At 52.6% G+C, this 21334-nt stretch overlaps 1 protein-coding gene across 1 annotated transcript in view; it reads right to left on the bottom strand.

Annotated features, from left to right (window-relative positions):
* Positions 1-21334, bottom strand: part of LOC135520981 (eukaryotic translation initiation factor 3 subunit H) — a 129157-nt gene that overhangs the window by 31567 nt on the left and 76256 nt on the right. The window contains exon 4 of the mRNA XM_064946868.1: positions 11297-11396. Within this exon, the coding sequence (XP_064802940.1) occupies positions 11297-11396 (100 nt within the window). The remainder of the gene's footprint in view (positions 1-11296; positions 11397-21334) is intronic.

Here is a 21334-nt window from a genome sequence, read left to right as displayed (position 1 = left end):
TACGCCCGACCACGCCTGTTACGCCTGACCACGCCTGTTACGCCTGACCACGCCTGTTACGCCCGACCACGCCTGTTACGCCTGACCACGCCTGTTACACCTGTTACGCCTGACCACGCCTGTTACGCCTGACCACGCCTGTTACACCTGACCACGCCTGTTACGCCTGTTACACCTGTTACACCTGTTACGCCTGACCACGCCTGTTACGCCTGACCACGCCTGACCACGCCTGTTACACCTGACCACGCCTGTTACGCCTGTTACACCTGTTACACCTGTTACGCCTGACCACGCCTGACCACGCCTGACACGCCTGACCACGCCTGTTACACCTGACCACGCCTGTTACGCCTGTTACGCCTGTTACACCTGTTACACCTGTTACGCCTGACCACGCCTGACCACGCCTGACCATGCCTGACCACACCTGTTACGCCTGACCACGCCTGTTACGCCCGACCACGCCTGTTACGCCCGACCACGCCTGTTACGCCTGACCACACCTGTTACGCCTGACCACACCTGTTACGCCTGACCACGCCTGACCACACCTGTTACGCCTGACCACGCCTGACCACACCTGTTACGCCTGACCACGCCTGACCACACCTGTTACGCCTGACCACGCCTGACCACACCTGTTACGCCTGACCACACCTGTTACGCCTGACCACGCCTGACAACACCTGTTACGCCTGACCACGCCTGACCACACCTGTTACGCCTGACCACGCCTGTTACGCATGACCACGCCTGTTACGCATGACCACGCCTGTTACGCCTGACCACACCTGTTACGCCTGACCACACCTGATACGCATGACCACGCCTGACAACACCTGTTACGCCTGTTACGCCTGACCACGCCTGTTACGCATGACCACGCCTGTTACGCCTGACCACGCCTGTTACGCCTGACCACGCCTGTTACACCTGTTACGCCTGACCACACCTGTTACGCATGACCACGCCTGACAACACCTGTTACGCCTGTTACGCCTGACCACGCCTGTTACGCCTGTTACGCCTGACCACGCCTGTTACGCCTGACCACGCCTGACCACACCTGTTACGCCTGTTACGCCTGACCACGCCTGTTACGCCTGACCACGCCTGACCACACCTGTTACGCCTGACCACACCTGTTACGCCTGACCACACCTGTTACGCCTGTTACACCTGTTACGCCTGACCACGCCTGTTACGCCTGACCACGCCTGACCACACCTGTTACGCCTGTTACACCTGTTACGCCTGACCACGCCTGTTACGCCTGACCACGCCTGACCACGCCTGTTACGCCTGACCACGCCTGTTACGCCTGACCACGCCTGTTACGCCTGACCACACCTGTTACGCCTGACCACGCCTGTTACGCCTGACCACGCCTGTTACGCCTGACCACGCCTGTTACGCCTGTTACGCCTGACCACACCTGTTACGCCTGACCACGCCTGTTACACCTGACCACGCCTGTTACGCCTGACCACACCTGTTACGCCTGACCACACCTGTTACGCCTGACCACGCCTGTTACGCCTGACCACGCCTGTTACACCTGACCACGCCTGTTACACCTGACCACGCCTGTTACGCCTGTTACGCCTGACCACGCCTGTTACGCCTGACCACGCCTGTTACGCCTGACCACGCCTGTTACGCCTGACCACGCCTGTTACGCCTGACCACGCCTGTTACGCCTGTTACGCCTGACCACGCCTGTTACGCCTGACCACACCTGTTACACCTGACCACACCTGTTACACCTGACCACACCTGACCACGCCTGACCACGCCTGACCACGCCTGTTACGCCTGACCACGCCTGTTACGCCTGACCACGCCTGTTACACCTGACCACGCCTGACCACGCCTGTTACGCCTGACCACGCCTGTTACGCCTGACCACGCCTGTTACGCCTGACCACGCCTGTTACGCCTGTTACGCCTGACCACGCCTGACCACACCTGACCACGCCTGTTACGCCTGACCACACCTGTTACGCATGACCACGCCTGTTACGCCTGACCACACCTGTTACGCCTGACCACGCCTGACCACACCTGACCACGCCTGTTACGCCTGACCACGCCTGTTACGCCTGACCACGCCTGACCACACCTGACCACACCTGTTACGCCTGACCACGCCTGTTACGCCTGACCACACCTGTTACGCCTGACCACGCCTGTTACGCCTGACCACACCTGACCACGCCTGACCACGCCTGACCACGCCTGACCACGCCTGTTACGCCTGTCCACACCTGACCACGCCTGTTACACCTGACCACGCCTGTTACGCCTGACCACACCTGTTACGCCTGACCACGCCTGTTACGCCTGACCACGCCTGTTACGCCTGACCACGCCTGTTACGCCTGACCACGCCTGTTACGCCTGACCACGCCTGACCACGCCTGACCACGCCTGACCACGCCTGTTTTACGCCTGACCACGCCTGTTACGCCTGACCACGCCTGTTACGCCTGACCACGCCTGTTCACGCCTGACCACACCTGTTACGCCTGTTACGCCTGACCACACCTGACCACGCCTGTTACGCCTGACCACGCCTGACCACGCCTGACCACGCCTGTTTTACGCCTGACCACGCCTGTTACGCCTGACCACGCCTGTTACGCCTGACCACGCCTGTTCACGCCTGACCACACCTGTTACACCTGTTACGCCTGACCACACCTGTTACACCTGACCACGCCTGTTACACCTGTTACGCCTGACCACGCCTGACCACACCTGACCACGCCTGATACGCCTGACCACGCCTGTTACGCCTGACCACGCCTGTTACGCCTGACCACGCCTGTTACGCCTGACCACGCCTGTTACGCCTGACCACACCTGTTACGCCTGTTACGCCTGACCACACCTGTTACGCCTGACCACGCCTGTTACGCCTGTTACGCCTGTTACGCCTGACCACGCCTGTTACGCCTGACCACACCTGACCACGCCTGTTACGCCTGTTACGCCTGACCACGCCTGTTACGCCTGACCACGCCTGACCACGCTTGACCACGCCTGTTACGCCTGTCCACGCCTGACCACGCCTGACCACGCCTGTTACGCCTGACCACGCCTGTTACGCCTGACCACGCCTGACCACGCCTGTTACGCCTGACCACGCCTGACCACGCCTGTTACGCCTGTCCACACCTGACCACGCCTGACCACGCCTGTTACGCCTGACCACGCCTGTTACGCCTGACCACGCCTGACCACGCCTGACCACGCCTGACCACGCCTGTTACGCCTGTCCACACCTGACCACGCCTGTTACACCTGACCACGCCTGTTACGCCTGACCACACCTGTTACGCCTGACCACGCCTGTTACGCCTGACCACACCTGTTACGCCTGTTACGCCTGACCACGCCTGACCACACCTGTTACGCCTGACCACGCCTGTTACGCCTGACCACACCTGTTACGCCTGACCACGCCTGTTACGCCTCACCACACCTGTTACGCCTGTTACGCCTGTTACCCCTGACCACGCCTGTTACGCCTGACCACGCCTGTTACGCCTGACCACGCCTGTTACGCCTGACCACGCCTGTTACGCCTGTTACGCCTGACCACGCCTGTTACGCCTGACCACGCCTGTTACGCCTGACCACACCTGTTACGCCTGACCACACCTGTTACGCCTGACCACGCCTGTTACGCCTGACCACACCTGTTACGCCTGACCACACCTGTTACGCCTGACCACACCTGTTACGCCTGTTACGCCTGACCACGCCTGTTACGCCTGACCACGCCTGTTACGCCTGACCACACCTGACCACGCCTGACCACGCCTGTTACGCCTGACCACACCTGTTACGCCTGACCACGCCTGTTACGCCTGACCACACCTGACCACGCCTGACCACGCCTGTTACGCCTGTCCACACCTGACCACACCTGACCACGCCTGTTACGCCTGTTACGCCTGACCACGCCTGTTACGCCTGACCACGCCTGACCACGCCTGACCACGCCTGTTACGCCTGACCACGCCTGTTACACCTGACCACGCCTGTTACACCTGACCACGCCTGTTACACCTGACCACGCCTGTTACGCCTGACCACACCTGTTACGCCTGACCACGCCTGTTACGCCTGACCACGCCTGTTACGCCTGACCACGCCTGTTACGCCTGACCACGCCTGTTACGCCTGACCACGCCTGTTACACCTAACCACACCTGTTACACCTGTTACGCCTGACCACACCTGTTACACCTGTTACGCCTGACCACACCTGTTACACCTGACCACGCCTGTTACACCTGTTACGCCTGACCACACCTGACCACACCTGACCACGCCTGTTACGCCTGACCACGCCTGTTACGCCTGACCACGCCTGTTACGCCTGACCACGCCTGTTACGCCTGACCACGCCTGTTACACCTGACCACGCCTGTTACGCCTGACCACGCCTGTTACGCCTGACCACGCCTGTTACGCCTGACCACGCCTGTTACGCCTGACCACGCCTGTTACACCTGACCACGCCTGTTACACCTGACCACGCCTGACCACGCCTGTTACACCTGACCACGCCTGTTACGCCTGACCACGCCTGTTACGCCTGACCACGCCTGTTACGCCTGACCACGCCTGTTACGCCTGACCACGCCTGTTACGCCTGACCACACCTGACCACGCCTGTTACGCCTGACCACGCCTGTTACGCCTGACCACGCCTGTTACGCCTGTCCACACCTGTTACGCCTGACCACGCCTGACCACGCCTGACCACGCCTGACCACGCCTGACCACGCCTGACCACGCCTGTTACGCCTGACCACGCCTGACCACGCCTGACCACGCCTGACCACGCCTGACCACGCCTGACCACGCCTGACCACGCCTGTTACGCCTGTTTCGCCTGACCACGCCTGACCACGCCTGACCACACCTGTTACGCCTGACCACGCCTGTTACGCCTGACCACACCTGACCACGCCTGACCACGCCTGTTACACCTGACCACGCCTGTTACGCCTGACCACACCTGTTACGCCTGACCACGCCTGTTACGCCTGACCACGCCTGTTACGCCTGACCACACCTGTTACGCCTGACCACACCTGTTACACCTGACCACGCCTGTTACGCCTGACCACGCCTGTTACGCCTGACCACGCCTGTTACACCTAACCACACCTGTTACACCTGTTACGCCTGACCACGCCTGTTACACCTGACCACGCCTGTTACACCTGACCACGCCTGTTACACCTGTTACGCCTGACCACACCTGACCACACCTGACCACGCCTGATACGCCTGACCACACCTGTTACGCCTGACCACGCCTGTTACGCCTGACCACACCTGTTACGCCTGACCACGCCTGTTACGCCTGACCACGCCTGTTACGCCTGACCACGCCTGTTACGCCTGACCACGCCTGTTACGCCTGACCACGCCTGTTACGCCTGACCACGCCTGTTACGCCTGACCACGCCTGTTACGCCTGACCACACCTGTTACTCCTGACCACGCCTGTTACGCCTGACCACACCTGTTACTCCTGACCACGCCTGACCACACCTGTTACGCCTGACCACGCCTGTTACGCCTGTTACGCCTGTTACTCCTGACCACGCCTGTTACGCCTGACCACGCCTGACCACGCCTGTTACGCCTGACCACACCTGTTACTCCTGACCACGCCTGTTACGCCTGACCACGCCTGACCACGCCTGTTACGCCTGACCACACCTGACCACGCCTGACCACGCCTGTTACGCCTGACCACACCTGTTACGCCTGACCACGCCTGTTACGCCTGACCACACCTGACCACGCCTGACCACGCCTGTTATGCCTGTCCACACCTGACCACACCTGACCACGCCTGTTACGCCTGTTACGCCTGACCACGCCTGTTACGCCTGACCACGCCTGACCACGCCTGACCACGCCTGTTACGCCTGACCACGCCTGTTACACCTGACCACGCCTGTTACACCTGACCACGCCTGTTACACCTGACCACGCCTGTTACGCCTGACCACACCTGTTACGCCTGACCACGCCTGTTACGCCTGACCACGCCTGTTACGCCTGACCACGCCTGTTACGCCTGACCACGCCTGTTACGCCTGACCACGCCTGTTACACCTAACCACACCTGTTACACCTGTTACGCCTGACCACACCTGTTACACCTGTTACGCCTGACCACACCTGTTACACCTGACCACGCCTGTTACACCTGTTACGCCTGACCACACCTGACCACACCTGACCACGCCTGTTACGCCTGACCACGCCTGTTACGCCTGACCACGCCTGTTACGCCTGACCACGCCTGTTACGCCTGACCACGCCTGTTACACCTGACCACGCCTGTTACGCCTGACCACGCCTGTTACGCCTGACCACGCCTGTTACGCCTGACCACGCCTGTTACGCCTGACCACGCCTGTTACACCTGACCACGCCTGTTACACCTGACCACGCCTGACCACGCCTGTTACGCCTGACCACGCCTGTTACGCCTGACCACGCCTGTTACGCCTGACCACGCCTGTTACGCCTGACCACGCCTGTTACGCCTGACCACGCCTGTTACGCCTGACCACACCTGACCACGCCTGTTACGCCTGACCACGCCTGTTACGCCTGACCACGCCTGTTACGCCTGTCCACACCTGTTACGCCTGACCACGCCTGACCACGCCTGACCACGCCTGTTACGCCTGACCACGCCTGACCACGCCTGTTACGCCTGACCACGCCTGACCACGCCTGTTACGCCTGACCACGCCTGACCACGCCTGACCACGCCTGTTACGCCTGTTTCGCCTGACCACGCCTGACCACGCCTGACCACACCTGTTACGCCTGACCACGCCTGTTACGCCTGACCACACCTGACCACGCCTGACCACGCCTGACCACGCCTGTCCACACCTGACCACGCCTGTTACACCTGACCACGCCTGTTACGCCTGACCACGCCTGTTACGCCTGACCACGCCTGTTACGCCTGACCACGCCTGTTACGCCTGACCACACCTGTTACGCCTGACCACACCTGTTACACCTGACCACGCCTGTTACGCCTGACCACGCCTGTTACGCCTGACCACGCCTGTTACACCTAACCACACCTGTTACACCTGTTACGCCTGACCACACCTGTTACACCTGACCACGCCTGTTACACCTGACCACGCCTGTTACACCTGTTACGCCTGACCACACCTGACCACACCTGACCACGCCTGATACGCCTGACCACACCTGTTACGCCTGACCACGCCTGTTACGCCTGACCACACCTGTTACGCCTGACCACGCCTGTTACGCCTGACCACGCCTGTTACGCCTGACCACGCCTGTTACGCCTGACCACGCCTGTTACGCCTGACCACGCCTGTTACGCCTGACCACGCCTGTTACGCCTGACCACACCTGTTACTCCTGACCACGCCTGTTACGCCTGACCACACCTGTTACTCCTGACCACGCCTGACCACACCTGTTACGCCTGACCACGCCTGTTACGCCTGACCACACCTGTTACTCCTGACCACGCCTGTTACGCCTGACCACGCCTGACCACGCCTGTTACGCCTGACCACACCTGTTACGCCTGACCACGCCTGTTACACCTGACCACACCTGTTACGCCTGACCACACCTGTTACGCCTGACCACACCTGTTACGCCTGACCACACCTGTTACGCCTGACCACACCTGTTACGCCAGTGCAGCAAGGAGCCACGGTAAGGTGCTAGCTAGTTAACTACACATGGTTAATATATTACTAGGTGAACTAGCTTGTCCTGCGTTACATATGATAAAAGTGGTGCCTGTTCATTTATCATCGGATCACAGCCTACTTCAACTTCGCCCAACGGGGGACGATTTAACAAAAGCTCATTCGCGAAAAAAGCATAATCGTTGCACCAATGTCCCAAACCATAAACACCAATGTCCCTAACCCTAAACACCAATGTCCCAAACCCTAAACACCAATGTCCCTAACCCTAAACACCAATGTCCCAAACCATAAACCCCAATGTTCCAAACCATAAACCCCAATGTCCCTAACCCTAAACCCCAATGTCCCTAACCCTAAACCCCAATGTCCCAAACCCTAAACCCCAATGTCCCAAACCATAAACACCAATGTCCCTAACCCTAAACACCAATGTCCCTAACCCTAAACACCAATGTCCCAAACCCTAAACACCAATGTCCCAAACCCTAAACACCAATGTCCCAAACCCTAAACACCAATGTCCCAAACCCTAAACACCAATGTCCCTAACCCTAAACACCAATGTCCCTAACCCTAAACACCAATGTCCCTAACCCTAAACACCAATGTCCTTAACCCTAAACACCAATGTCCCAAACCCTAAACACCAATGTCCCTAACCCTAAACACCAATGTCCCAAACCCTAAACACCAATGTCCCTAACCCTAAACACCAATGTCCCAAACACCAATGTCCCTAACCCTAAACACCAATGTCCCAAACCCTAAACACCAATGTCCCTAACCCTAAACACCAATGTCCCTAACCCTAAACACCAATGTCCCTAACCCTAAACACCAATGTCCCTAACCCTAAACACCAATGTCCCTAACCCTAAACACCAATGTCCCAAACCCTAAACACCAATGTCCCTAACCCTAAACACCAATGTCCCTAACCCTAAACACCAATGTCCCTAACCCTAAACACCAATGTCCCTAACCCTAAACACCAATGTCCCTAACCCTAAACACCAATGTCCCAAACCCTAAACACCAATGTACCTAACCCTAAACACCAACGTCCCTAACCCTAAACACCAACGTCCCTAACCCTAAACACCAACGTCCCTAACCCTAAACACCAACGTCCCTAACCACAAACACCAACGTCCCTAACCCTAAACACCAACGCCCCTAACCCTAAACACCAACGTCCCTAACCCTAAACACCAATGTCCCTAACCCTAAACACCAACGTCCCTAACCCTAAACACCAACGTCCCTAACCCTAAACACCAACGTCCCTAACCCTAAACACCAACGTCCCTAACCACAAACACCAACGTCCCTAACCACAAACACCAACGTCCCTAACCACAAACACCAACGTCCCTAACCACAAACACCAACGTCCCTAACCACAAACACCAACGTCCCTAACCCTAAACACCAATGTCCCTAACCCTAAACACCAATGTCCCTAACCCTAAACACCAAGTAGATTTTTTATTTAAACCTTAGCAGACAATATTAACTAGGGAAATGGTGTCACTTCTCTTGCGTTCAGTGCAACAGAGTCAGGGTTTATGCAGCAGTTTGGGCCGTCTGGCTCGTTGCGAACTGTGTCAGAATTGGACATAATTATGACATAACATTGAAGGCTGTAACAATGTAACAGCAATATGTAGACTGATGGATGCCACCCGATTAAATACAGTTCAGCACCTCAATGAAAGAATAAACGTTTTGTTTTTGGAAATGATAGTTTCCGGATTTCACCATATTAATGACCGAAGGCTCGTATTTCTGTGTTTATTAGATTATAATGAAGTCTATGATTTTATATTTGATAGGTAAGGGTAGGGGGTAGGTAGGTAGGTAGGTAGGTAGGGGGTAGGTAAGGGCAGGAAGGGGGTAGGTAGGTAAGGGTAGGGAGGGGGTAGGTAGGTAAGGGTAGGGGGGGGGTAGGTAAGGAGGGGGTAGGTAAGGGTAGGTAGGGGGTAGGTAGGTAAGGGTAGGTAGGGGGTAGGTAAGGGTAGAGAGGGGGTAGGTAAGGGTAGGGAGGGGGTAGGTAAGGGTAGGGAGGGGGTAGGTAAGGGTAGGTAGGTAAGGGGTAGGTAAGTGTAGGGGGTAGGTAAGGGGTAGGTAAGTGTAGGGGGTAGGTAAGGGTAGGGGAGTAGGTAAGGGTAGGGGAGTAGGTAAGGGGTAGGTAAGGGTAGGGAGGGGGTAGGTAGGTAAGGGTAGGGGGGGGGGTAGGTAAGGAGGGGGTAGGTAAGGGTAGGTAGGGGGTAGGTAGGTAAGGGTAGGTAGGGGGTAGGTAAGGAGGGGGTAGGTAAGGGTAGGTAGGGGGTAGGTAGGTAAGGGTAGGTAGGGGGTAGGTAAGGGTAGAGAGGGGGTAGGTAAGGGTAGGGAGGGGGTAGGTAAGGGTAGGGAGGGGGTAGGTAAGGGTAGGGAGGGGGTAGGTAAGGGTAGGTAGGTAAGGGGTAGGTAAGTGTAGGGGGTAGGTAAGGGTAGGGGAGTAGGTAAGGGTAGGGGAGTAGGTAAGGGGTAGGTAAGGGTAGGTGGTAGGTAAGGGTAGGGGAGTAGGTAAGGGTAGGGGGTAGGTAAGGGTAGGGGAGTAGGTAAGGGTAGGGGGTAGGTAAGGGTAGGTAAGAGTAGGTGGTAGGTAAGGGGTAGGTAAGGGTAGGGGGGTAGGTAGGTAAGGGTAGGGAGGGGGTAGGTAAGGGTAGGGAGGGGGTAGGTAAGGGTAGGTAAGGGTAGGTAAGGGTAGGTAAGGGTAGGGAGGGGGTAGTTAAGGGTAGGTAAGGGGTAGGAAAGGGTAGGGAGGGGTTAGGTAAGGGTAGTTAAGGGGTAGGTAAGGGGTACCTAGGGAGGGGGTAGGTAAGGGGTAGGTGACCCACGTGCACCTATTTTAAAATCCAAAACGCAGTTTATTTTCTGGTCAATTTAATACCAGTCTGTTGGGATCCTTTTTTTCCATAAACACCAGCTTGTGGGAACTCAGATCCATTTGAAAATGTCTCTCTCATTACACTTCATTCAGATGCAATTTAAAATCAATGGCCAGCAGCCTGAGGGTCAAAACCAGCCAGACAGAGGATCAACACGGCAGAATAGCTGTTTGACAGCCCCAACACACACACACATTAGTTATAAACCCCTATCATCACATCACTAAGAGGCTCTGATGAGGCTCTCCCTGCTCGTGGGGAAAATAACATCAGACATTGGTATCTTTTGAAGGGAGTTTCACCAAGGCACAGCATTAATGCTGAATTCTTATCAGTAAAGGTGCAGTTTGTATTTGTGTCTCTGTGGTGTGTGTGTGTGTGTGTGTGTGTGTGTGTGTGTGTGTGTGTGTGTGTGTGTGTGTGTGTGTGTGTTTTTGTGTGGTATTGATGGCCTTTGGCAATTCTCATCCAGCTTCTGAAGTGGCGCCTGGTGCATGTGTGTGTGTGTCTCCTCGTGTGTGTGTGTGTGTGTGTGTGTGTGTGTGTGTGTGTGTGTGTGTGTGTGTGTGTGTGTGTGTGTGTGTGTGGTGTGCCTACCCCTCGGCTGAGAAGTCCTTCTCCTTGCAGATCTCCATCAGTTTGGGTGTTAACCTGTAAGCCTTCAGGGACAGGGAGCCCTGGGCGGTCTTAATGGGATCTAGTGGGAGAGGGAGAGGGGGGCAGGGGGGAGAGGGGAGAGAGAGCAAAGGAAGGGGAGAGGGGAGAGAGCAAAGGAAGGAGAGAGGGGCAGGGGGGAGAGAGCAAAGGAAGGGGAGAGGGGCGGGGAGGGAGCAAGCGAAGGAGAGAGGGGCAGGGGGTTTAGAGGGGGGGAGCAAACGAAGGAAGCAGGAGAGGTAGAGAAAGCGGGGGGGGGGGGAACATATGTTAAGATTAAAACAAAAGGTCAAGCATTCTATTAAGTGGTTCACTGATAATATGGGAACAACACACTATAAGACCTAACACATACACCATGTATAGAATCTAGAGAGAGGAGAGAAACACCATGTATAGAATCTAGAGAGAGGAGAGAAACACCATGTATAGAATCTAGAGAGAGAGAAACACCATGTATAGAATCTAGAGAGAAACACCATGTATAGAATCTAGAGAGAAACACCGTGTATAGAATCTAGAGAGAGGAGAGAAACACCATGTATAGAATCTAGAGAGAAACACCATGTATAGAATCTAGAGAGAGGAGAGAAACACCATGTATAGAATCTAGAGAGAAACACCATGTATAGAATCTAGAGAGAAACACCATGTATAGAATCTAGAGAGAGGAGAGAAACACCATGTATAGAATCTAGAGAAACACCATGTACATCTCATTCCAAATTCATGGGCATTAATATGGAGTTGGTCCTCTCTTTGCTGCTATAACAGCCTCCACCATTCTAGGAAGGCTTTCCACTAGATGTTGGAACATTGCTGCAGGGACTTGCTTCCATTCAGCCACAACAGCATTAGTGAGGTTGAGCACTGATGTTGGGTGAATAGGCGTGGCTCGCAGTCGACATTACAATTCAACCCAAAGGTGTTCGATGGGGTTGAGGTCAGGGCTCTGTGCAGGCCAGTCAAGTTCTTCTACACTGATCTTGACAATCCATTTCTGTATAGATCTCGCTTTGTGCACTGGGGGCATTGTCATGCTGAAACAGGAAAGGGCTTTCCCCAAACAGTTGCCACAAAGTTGAAAGCACAGAATCGTCTAGAATGTCATTGTATGCTGTAGCGTTTAAGCTTTCCCTTCACTGGAACTAAGGGGCCCGAACCATGGAAAAACTGCCCCAGACCAATATTTCTCCTCCACCAAACATTACAGTTGGAATCTGCCAAACCTAGATTCGCCAGACTACCAGATGGAGAAGCTTGATTCATCACTCCAGAGAATGTGTTTTCTATGGCAGCAAACTTAACATCACTCTCGCCAACGCTTGGCATTGCGCATGGTGATCTTAGGCTTGTGTGCGGCTGCTCTGCCACGGAAACCCATTTCACGAAGCTCTCCGACGAACAGTTCGTGCCGACTTTGCTTCCAGTTTGGAACTCGGAAGTGAGTGTTGCAGCCGAGGACAGGCGATTTATACACGGTATGTGCGCCAGCGGTCCCGTCCTGGGAGCTTGTGTGGCCTACCACTTCGCAGCTGAGCCGTTGTTGCTCCTAAACGATTCCACTACACAATAACAGCACTTACAGTTGACCTGGGGCAACTCTAGCAGGGCAGTAATATGACTGACTTGTTGGAATTGTGGCATCCTATGATGCTGCCGCGTTGAAAGTCACTGAGCTCTTCAGTAAGGCCATTCTACTGCCAATGTTTGTCTATGGAGATCGCATGGATGTGTGCTCGATTTTATACACCTGTCAGCAACGGGCGAGGCGAGGCTGAAATAGCTGAATCCACTCATTTAAAACGTGGTATCCACATACTTCATATATTTATAGTGTATGTAAAAAAAATAGCCTACATAAAGTCATCAAATAAAAACATTGCAGCCTGCAGGTAGAAAATATCTTGATAAATTACATTGGCTACGCATGGCGTGTCTGCAAGGAAGGTGAAACATTGTATCGACTATCAACTTGGTCCAGACTGAAGCTGGTGCTAACTTGCAACATTGTATAAAATATTCTGGAACCTCAGAGTTTCCTGCGCCAGTGGAGCTCCTGACAGACAACCGACGGCTATTTGCGCAAGGAGATCAGAAGTAAATCAGCTATTTTATGACGTTTCCACCATTTCCCTCCCCTTTTCAATCCGATTGGTTAAGGGAGAGAACTGGAAATATTTTTCAAATTGACACCAGTTCCTTATAGTAGCCTTTCTCCATGGATGTAAAAACAGACTTTGGTTCACGTCCTGTTTGAGGTGCATAAAACATTTGAGAAGCTTCACAGCTCATTAGTGGTGGTGAGTTAAGACAATCAGAAATAGTATCAGATCACCAAAAATATAGGTCTGTAACAGTTTGGGTCTAGAGTTTCTCTCACTTTGATGAGGGGGGATGACCGCGGCAGCTTTCCAACCTTTGGGGATCTCAGACGACACGAAAGAGGTTGAACAGGCTAGTAATAGGGGTTGCAACAATTTCGGCAGATAATTTTAGAAAGAAAGGGTCCAGATTGTCTAACCCGGCTGATTTGTAGGGGTCCAGATTTTGCAACACTTTCAGAACATCAGCTATCTGGATTTGGGTGAAAGAAATGGGGAAGGCTTGGGCGAGTTGCTGTGGGGGGTACAGGACAGTTGACCAGGGCAGGGGTAGCCAGGTGGAAAGCATGGCCAGCAGTAGAAAAATGCTTATTGAAATGATCAATTATCGTGGATTTATCGATGGTGACAGTGTTTAACAGTCTGAGTGCAGTGGCAGCAGGGAGGAGGTCCTCTTATTCTCCATGGACTTTGCATTGTCCCAGAACTTTCTGGAGTTTGTGGTTCAGGACGCAAATTTCTGTTAGAAAGCTAGCCGTAGCTTTCCAAACTGCCTGTGGATATTGGTTTCTAATTTCCCTGAAAAGTTGCATATCGCGGGGGCTATTCAATGCTAATGCAGTACGCCACAGGATGTTTTTGTGCTGGTCAAGGGCAGTCAGGTCTGGAGTGAACTAATGGCTATATCTGTTCCTGGTTCACATTGTTTTTGAATGGGGCTTGCTTATTTAAGATGGTGAGAAAAGCACTTAAAGAATAACCAGGCATCCTCTACTGATGGGATGAGATCAATATCCTTCCAGGATAACCCGGCCAGGTCGATTAGAAAGGGCTGCACGCTGAAGTGTTTTGGGGAGCGTTTGACAGTGATGAGGGGTGGTCGTTTGACCGTGGACCCATTACGGGTGCAGGCAATGAGGCAGCGATCGCTGTGATCTTGGTTGAAGACAGCAGAGGTGTATTTAGAGGGCAAGTTGGTTAGGATGATATCTATGAAGGTGCCCGTGTTTACAGCTTTGGGTTTGTACCTGGTAGATTCATTGATATTTTGTGTGAGATTGAGGGCATCAAGTTTAGATTGTAGGACGGCCGGGGCGTTAAGCATGTCCCAGTTTAGGTCACCTAACAGTACGAGCTCTGAAGATAGATGGGGGCAATCAATTCACATATGGTGTCTAGGGCACAGCTGGGGGCTGAGGGGGTCTATAACAAGCGGCAATGGAGAGAGACTTGTTTCTGGGAAGGTGGATTTTTAGAAGAAGAAGCTCAAATTGTTTGGGCCTGGATAATATGACAGAACTCTGCAGGCTCTCTCTGCAGTAGATTACAACACCGCCCCCGTCTTGTCGGAAAATGTTATAGTTAGGGGTGGAATTCTCAGGGTTTTTGTTGGCCTTCCTAAACCAGGATTCAGACACGGCTAGGACATCCGGGTTGGCACAGTGTGCTAAAGCAGTGAATAAAACAAACTTAGGGAAGGAGGTTTCTTATGCTAACATGCATGAAACCAAGGCTTTTACGGTTACAGAAGTCAATAAATGAGAGCGCCTGGGGAATGAGAGTGGAGCTCGGCGCTGCAGGGCCTGGATTAACCTCCACATCATCAGGGGAACAGAGGAGGAGTAGGATAAGGGTACGGGCTAAAGGCTATAAAAACTTGTCTCGTGCTTTCGGCACAGAGCGTGAAAGGAGCAGGTTTCTGGGCGCGGAAGAATAAATTCAAGGCATAATGTACAGAAAAGAGTATGGTAGGATGTGAATACAGTGGAGGTAAACCTAGGCATTGAGAGAGGTGATGGTGACGATGAGAGAGGTTTTGTCTCTGGAGACATCATTTAGACCAGGTGAGGTCACCGCATGTGTGGGAGGTAAAACAAAAGGGCCGGCTCAGGCATATTGAGCAGGGATGGAGGCTCTACAGTGAAACAACAGGGCCAGCGAAGGCATATTGAGCAGGGCTGGAGGCTCTACAGTGAAACTAAAGGGCTAGCTAAGGCCTATTGAGCAGGCCTGGAGGATCTACAGTGAAACAAAAGGGCCAGTGAAAGCATATTGAGCAGGGCTGGAGGCTCTACAGTGAAACTAAAGGGCTAGCTAAGGCCTATTGAGCAGGCCTGGAGGATCTACAGTGAAACAAAAGGGCCAGCTAAGGCATATTGAGCAGGGATGGAGGCTCTACAGTGAAATAAGACAATAACTAACCAAAACAGCAATGGACAAGGCATATTGAGCAGGGCTCGAGGCTCTACAGTGAAATAAGACAATAACTAACCAAAACAGCAATGGACAAGGCATATTGACATTAGGGAGTGGCATGCATAGCCGAGTGATCATAGGGACCAGTGGGTAGCTAGGCGGGCTGGAGACATGGCGATACAGGCAGCTAGCGGGCCGGGGCTAGCAGACTAGCAGAAGAGCCTTAGGGGGACGTTGCGACGGGAGAGTCTGTTGTAGCCCGCCTCGGACAGTTACGTCGGCAGACCAGTCGCAGGGCCCCGTGTCGGCAGTAAAAAGGTCCAGGCCAATTGCCAAAATAGTTATTGTAGCCGAAGAAATTGGCTGATGGACCTCTTCAGTTAACAGTCCGATATGCTCTAGATAGCTAGCTGGCTGCGGCTAGCAGATGGGCCTTTAGGGGAAGTCGCAACGGAGGACATCTACTACACCTGTAGTCTACACGCCATAGAAATACAATGGAATTTACACAGCATACAACAAATCCCAGAGTACATTTCACTTCCCAGGGTGTAATGCTCTGCCCAGGGCTGCCGGCTGGCTATTTGGCTACTGCTAGCAAGCACAGACAAACATGAAGCAGTCTACATACAGTATGTTTCTGTTAAGTTATGAGTGTATTTCACATTACTTTTGGGTTGTGTAATCATATTATAATGCTAACATGTGACGCGAGCCTATCAGACGAGCTAAATGCCTTTTATGCAAGCTTCGAGGCAAGCAACATTGAAGCATGCATGAGAGCACCAGCTGTTCTGGATGACTGTGTGATCACGCTCTCCGTAGCAAGACCTTATTAAACAGGTCAACATTCACAAAGCCATAGCGGCCAGACGGATTACCAGGAAGTGAACTCAAAGCATGTGCTAGTTAGCAAGTGTCTTCACTGACATTTTCAACCTCTCCCTGACTGAGTCTGTAATGCCAACATGTTTCAAAACAGACCACCATAGTCCCTGTGCCCAAGAAAGTGAAGGTAGCCTGCCTAAATGATAATGGAATGTATATGTTTAAAGTAATGACTAAAGTATTCCACCCTGAAACCATAGAAATTGTATGAAATGTGTTAAGAGTCATAATTCAATAGGCCATTGTGTTACTATTTCTCAATATGAGCTGGGTACAGTTGAGGCATTCAAGGCCAACTGAACTGTCAACTTGTGATCTCGGTAGGGGAGTAACTGTTAGGAATGGCAAGGCTTGCAGAAGATAATGAGAAACCATGTGTTAGTATTGTGGAAAAATACAGCCCACCTAAAGAGAGGTGGAGTTTCTACTGATGTGAGTTTGTATGTATGTGTGTGTGCGAGTTCGTGTGTGTGTGTGTGTGTGTTAAAAAGATGTGTGTTCTCATTTTGAAGTCAGAGTACTCTCTGATATAAAGTATTGATCTATTGCAGACTGGGACTTTGTCTAATTCTTCTATTAACCAGGGCCTTGTAACCTCAGGGAATTGGTCAAAGCTATAGTGATTATTATCATCAATGGGATTGAAAATTCTCGTGACCCTAAATGACAAGCACAACGTAGCTGTCACGTCGGTAGCCGTGAAGGGCTTTGAAAAGGCTGGTCGCGGCTCACAAACTCCAGCATGCCGGAAACTCTAGACGCACTCCAATTCGCATATCGCCCCAACAAATCTACAAGGTGACACAAATCTCAATGGCTCTCCACACTGGCCCCTTTCTCCCACCTGAACAAACAGGAACACCTGTGAGAACGCTGTTCATTGACTACAGCTCAGCGTTCAACACCACAGTGCCCACAAAGCTCATCACGAAGCTAAGGACCCTGGGACAAAACACCTGTTATGTCATTGTTATGTGTTACTTTTTGATTTTATTACATTATTTTCACTTCCGTTTATTTAGTATATATTTATTTAAATCTATTTCTTACCCAACAACTGCATTATTGGTTAAGGGCTTGTAAATAAGCATTTAACAGTAAGGTACCCGTTGTATTCAGCATTTAACAGTAAGGTACCGGTTGTATTCATCATTTAACAGTAAGGTACCCGTTGTATTCATCATTTAACAGTAAGGTACCGGTTGTATTCATCATTTAACAGTAAGGTACCGGTTGTATTCATCATTTAACAGTAAGGTACCGGTTGTATTCATCATTTAACAGTAAGGTTCCTGTTGTATTCATCATTTCACGGTAAGGTTTGATGTGATGAATGTCATACTGTATATCTGTTCATTGTCACACAAAAACAAATCTAATCTAGTAGAAGGACAACCGTTACAATGCAAATGTCGTGTGTGAAAATAGCTAAACCTTCGTTGTTTCGGTGGGCCGGACCCTCGTCTGCTCTGTCAGCGAAGTATTCCCCTGGGTTGGCGTCCGGACTCTACACACACACCTCACACACACTGGACTCTACCCACCTCACACACACTGGACTCTACACACACACACACACTGGACTCTACACACACTGGACTCTACACACACTGGACTCTACACACACTGGACTCTACACACACTGGACTCTACACACACTGGACTCTACACACACTGGACTCTACACACACTGGACTCTACACACACTGGACTCTACACACACTGGACTCTACACACACTGGACTCTACCCGCCTCACACACACCGGACTCTACACACCCGCCTCACACACACCGGACTCTACACACCCGCCTCACACACACCGGACTCTACACACCCGCCTCACACACACCGGACTCTACACACCCGCCTCACACACACCGGACTCTACACACCCGCCTCACACACACCGGACTCTACACACCCGCCTCACACACACTGGACTCTACACACCCGCCTCACACACACTGGACTCTACACACCCACCTCACACACACTGGACTCTACCCACCCACCTCACACACACTGGACTCTACCCACCCACCTCACACACACTGGACTCTACCCACCCACCTCACACACACTGGACTCTACACACCTCACACACACTGGACTCCACACACACCTCACACACACTGGACTCCACACACACCTCACACACACTGGACTCTATACACACACACCTCACACACACTGGACTCTACACACCTCACACACACTGGACTCTACACACACACACTGGACTCTACACATACACACACACACTGGACTCTACACACACACACACACACTGGACTCTACACACCTCACACACACACTGGACTCTACACACACACACACACACACTGGACTCTACACACCTCACACACACTGGACTCTACACACCTCACACACACTGGACTCTACACACACACACACACACACACTGGACTCTACACACACACACACACACTGGACTCCACACACACACACACACTGGACTCTACCCACCTCACACACACTGGACTCTACACACACACTGGACTCTACACCTCACACACACTGGACTCTACACACACACACACTGGACTCTACACACACACACACTGGACTCTACAAACACACACACTGGACTCTACAAACACACACACTGGACTCTACAAACACACACACTGGACTCTACAAACACACACACTGGACTCTACAAACACACACACTGGACTCTACAAACACACACACTGGACTCTACAAACACACACACTGGACTCTACAAACACACACACTGGACTCTACACACACACACACTGGACTCTACACACACACACACTGGACTCTACACACACACACACACACACACTGGACTCTACACACACACACACTGGACTCTACACACACACACACTGGACTCTACAAACACACACACTGGACTCTACAAACACACACACTGGACTCTACAAACACACACACTGGACTCTACAAACACACACACTGGACTCTACAAACACACAGACACTGGACTCTACACACACACACACTGGACTCTACACACACACACACTGGACTCTACACACACACACTGGACTCTACACACACACACTGGACTCTACACACACACACTGGACTCTACACACACACACACTGGACTCTACACACACACACACACACTGGACTCTAAACACACACACACTGGACTCTAAACACACACACACTGGACTCTAAACACACACACACTGCACTCTACACACACACTGGACTCTACACACACACTGGACTCTACACACACACTGGACTCTACACACACACTGGACTCTACACACACACTGGACTCTACACACACACTGGACTCTACACACACACTGGACTCTACACACACACTGGACTCTACACACACACTGGACTCTACACACACACTGGACTCTACACACACACTGGACTCTACACACACACTGGACTCTACACACACACTGGACTCTACACACACACTGGACTCTACACACACACTGGACTCTACACACACACTGGACTCTACACACACACTGGACTCTACACACACACTGGACTCTACACACACACTGGACTCTACACACACACTGGACTCTACACACACACTGGACTCTACACACACACTGGACTCTACACACACACTGGACTCTACACACACACTGGACTCTACACACACACTGGACTCTACACACACACTGGACTCTACACACACACTGGACTCTACACACACACTGGACTCTACACACACACTGGACTCTACACACACACTGGACTCTACACACACACTGGACTCTACCCACCTCACACACACTGGACTCTACCCACCTCACACACACTGGACTCTACCCACCTCACACACACTGGACTCTACACACCTCACACACACTGGACTCTACACACCTCACACACACTGGACTCTACACACACTGGACTCTACACACACACTGGACTCTACACACACACTGGACTCTACACACACACTGGACTCTACACACACACTGGACTCTACACACACACTGGACTCTACACACACACTGGACTCTACACACACACTGGACTCTACACACACACTGGACTCTACACACACACTGGACTCTACACACACACTGGACTCTACACACACACTGGACTCTACACACCTCACACACACTGGACTCTACCCACCTCACACACACTGGACTCTACCCACCTCACACACACTGGACTCTACCCACCTCACACACACTGGACTCTACCCACCTCACACACACTGGACTCTACACACCTCACACACACTGGACTCTACACACCTCACACACACTGGACTCTACACACCTCACACACACTGGACTCTACACACCTCACACACACTGGACTCTACACACCTCACACACACTGGACTCTACACACCTCACACACACTGGACTCCACCCACCTCACACACACTGGACTCCACCCACCTCACACACACTGGACTCTACCCACCTCACACACACTGGACTCTACCCACCTCACACACACTGGACTCTACCCACCTCACACACACTGGACTCTACCCACCTCACACACACTGGACTCTACCCACCTCACACACACTGGACTCTACCCACCTC

This window comes from Oncorhynchus masou, chromosome 29, assembly GCF_036934945.1.
Source record: "Oncorhynchus masou masou isolate Uvic2021 chromosome 29, UVic_Omas_1.1, whole genome shotgun sequence".
Taxonomy (NCBI): Eukaryota; Metazoa; Chordata; class Actinopteri; order Salmoniformes; family Salmonidae; genus Oncorhynchus; species Oncorhynchus masou.
Note: the sequence above shows the minus strand (reverse complement) of the source record. Positions and strands in the feature narration are given on the sequence as shown.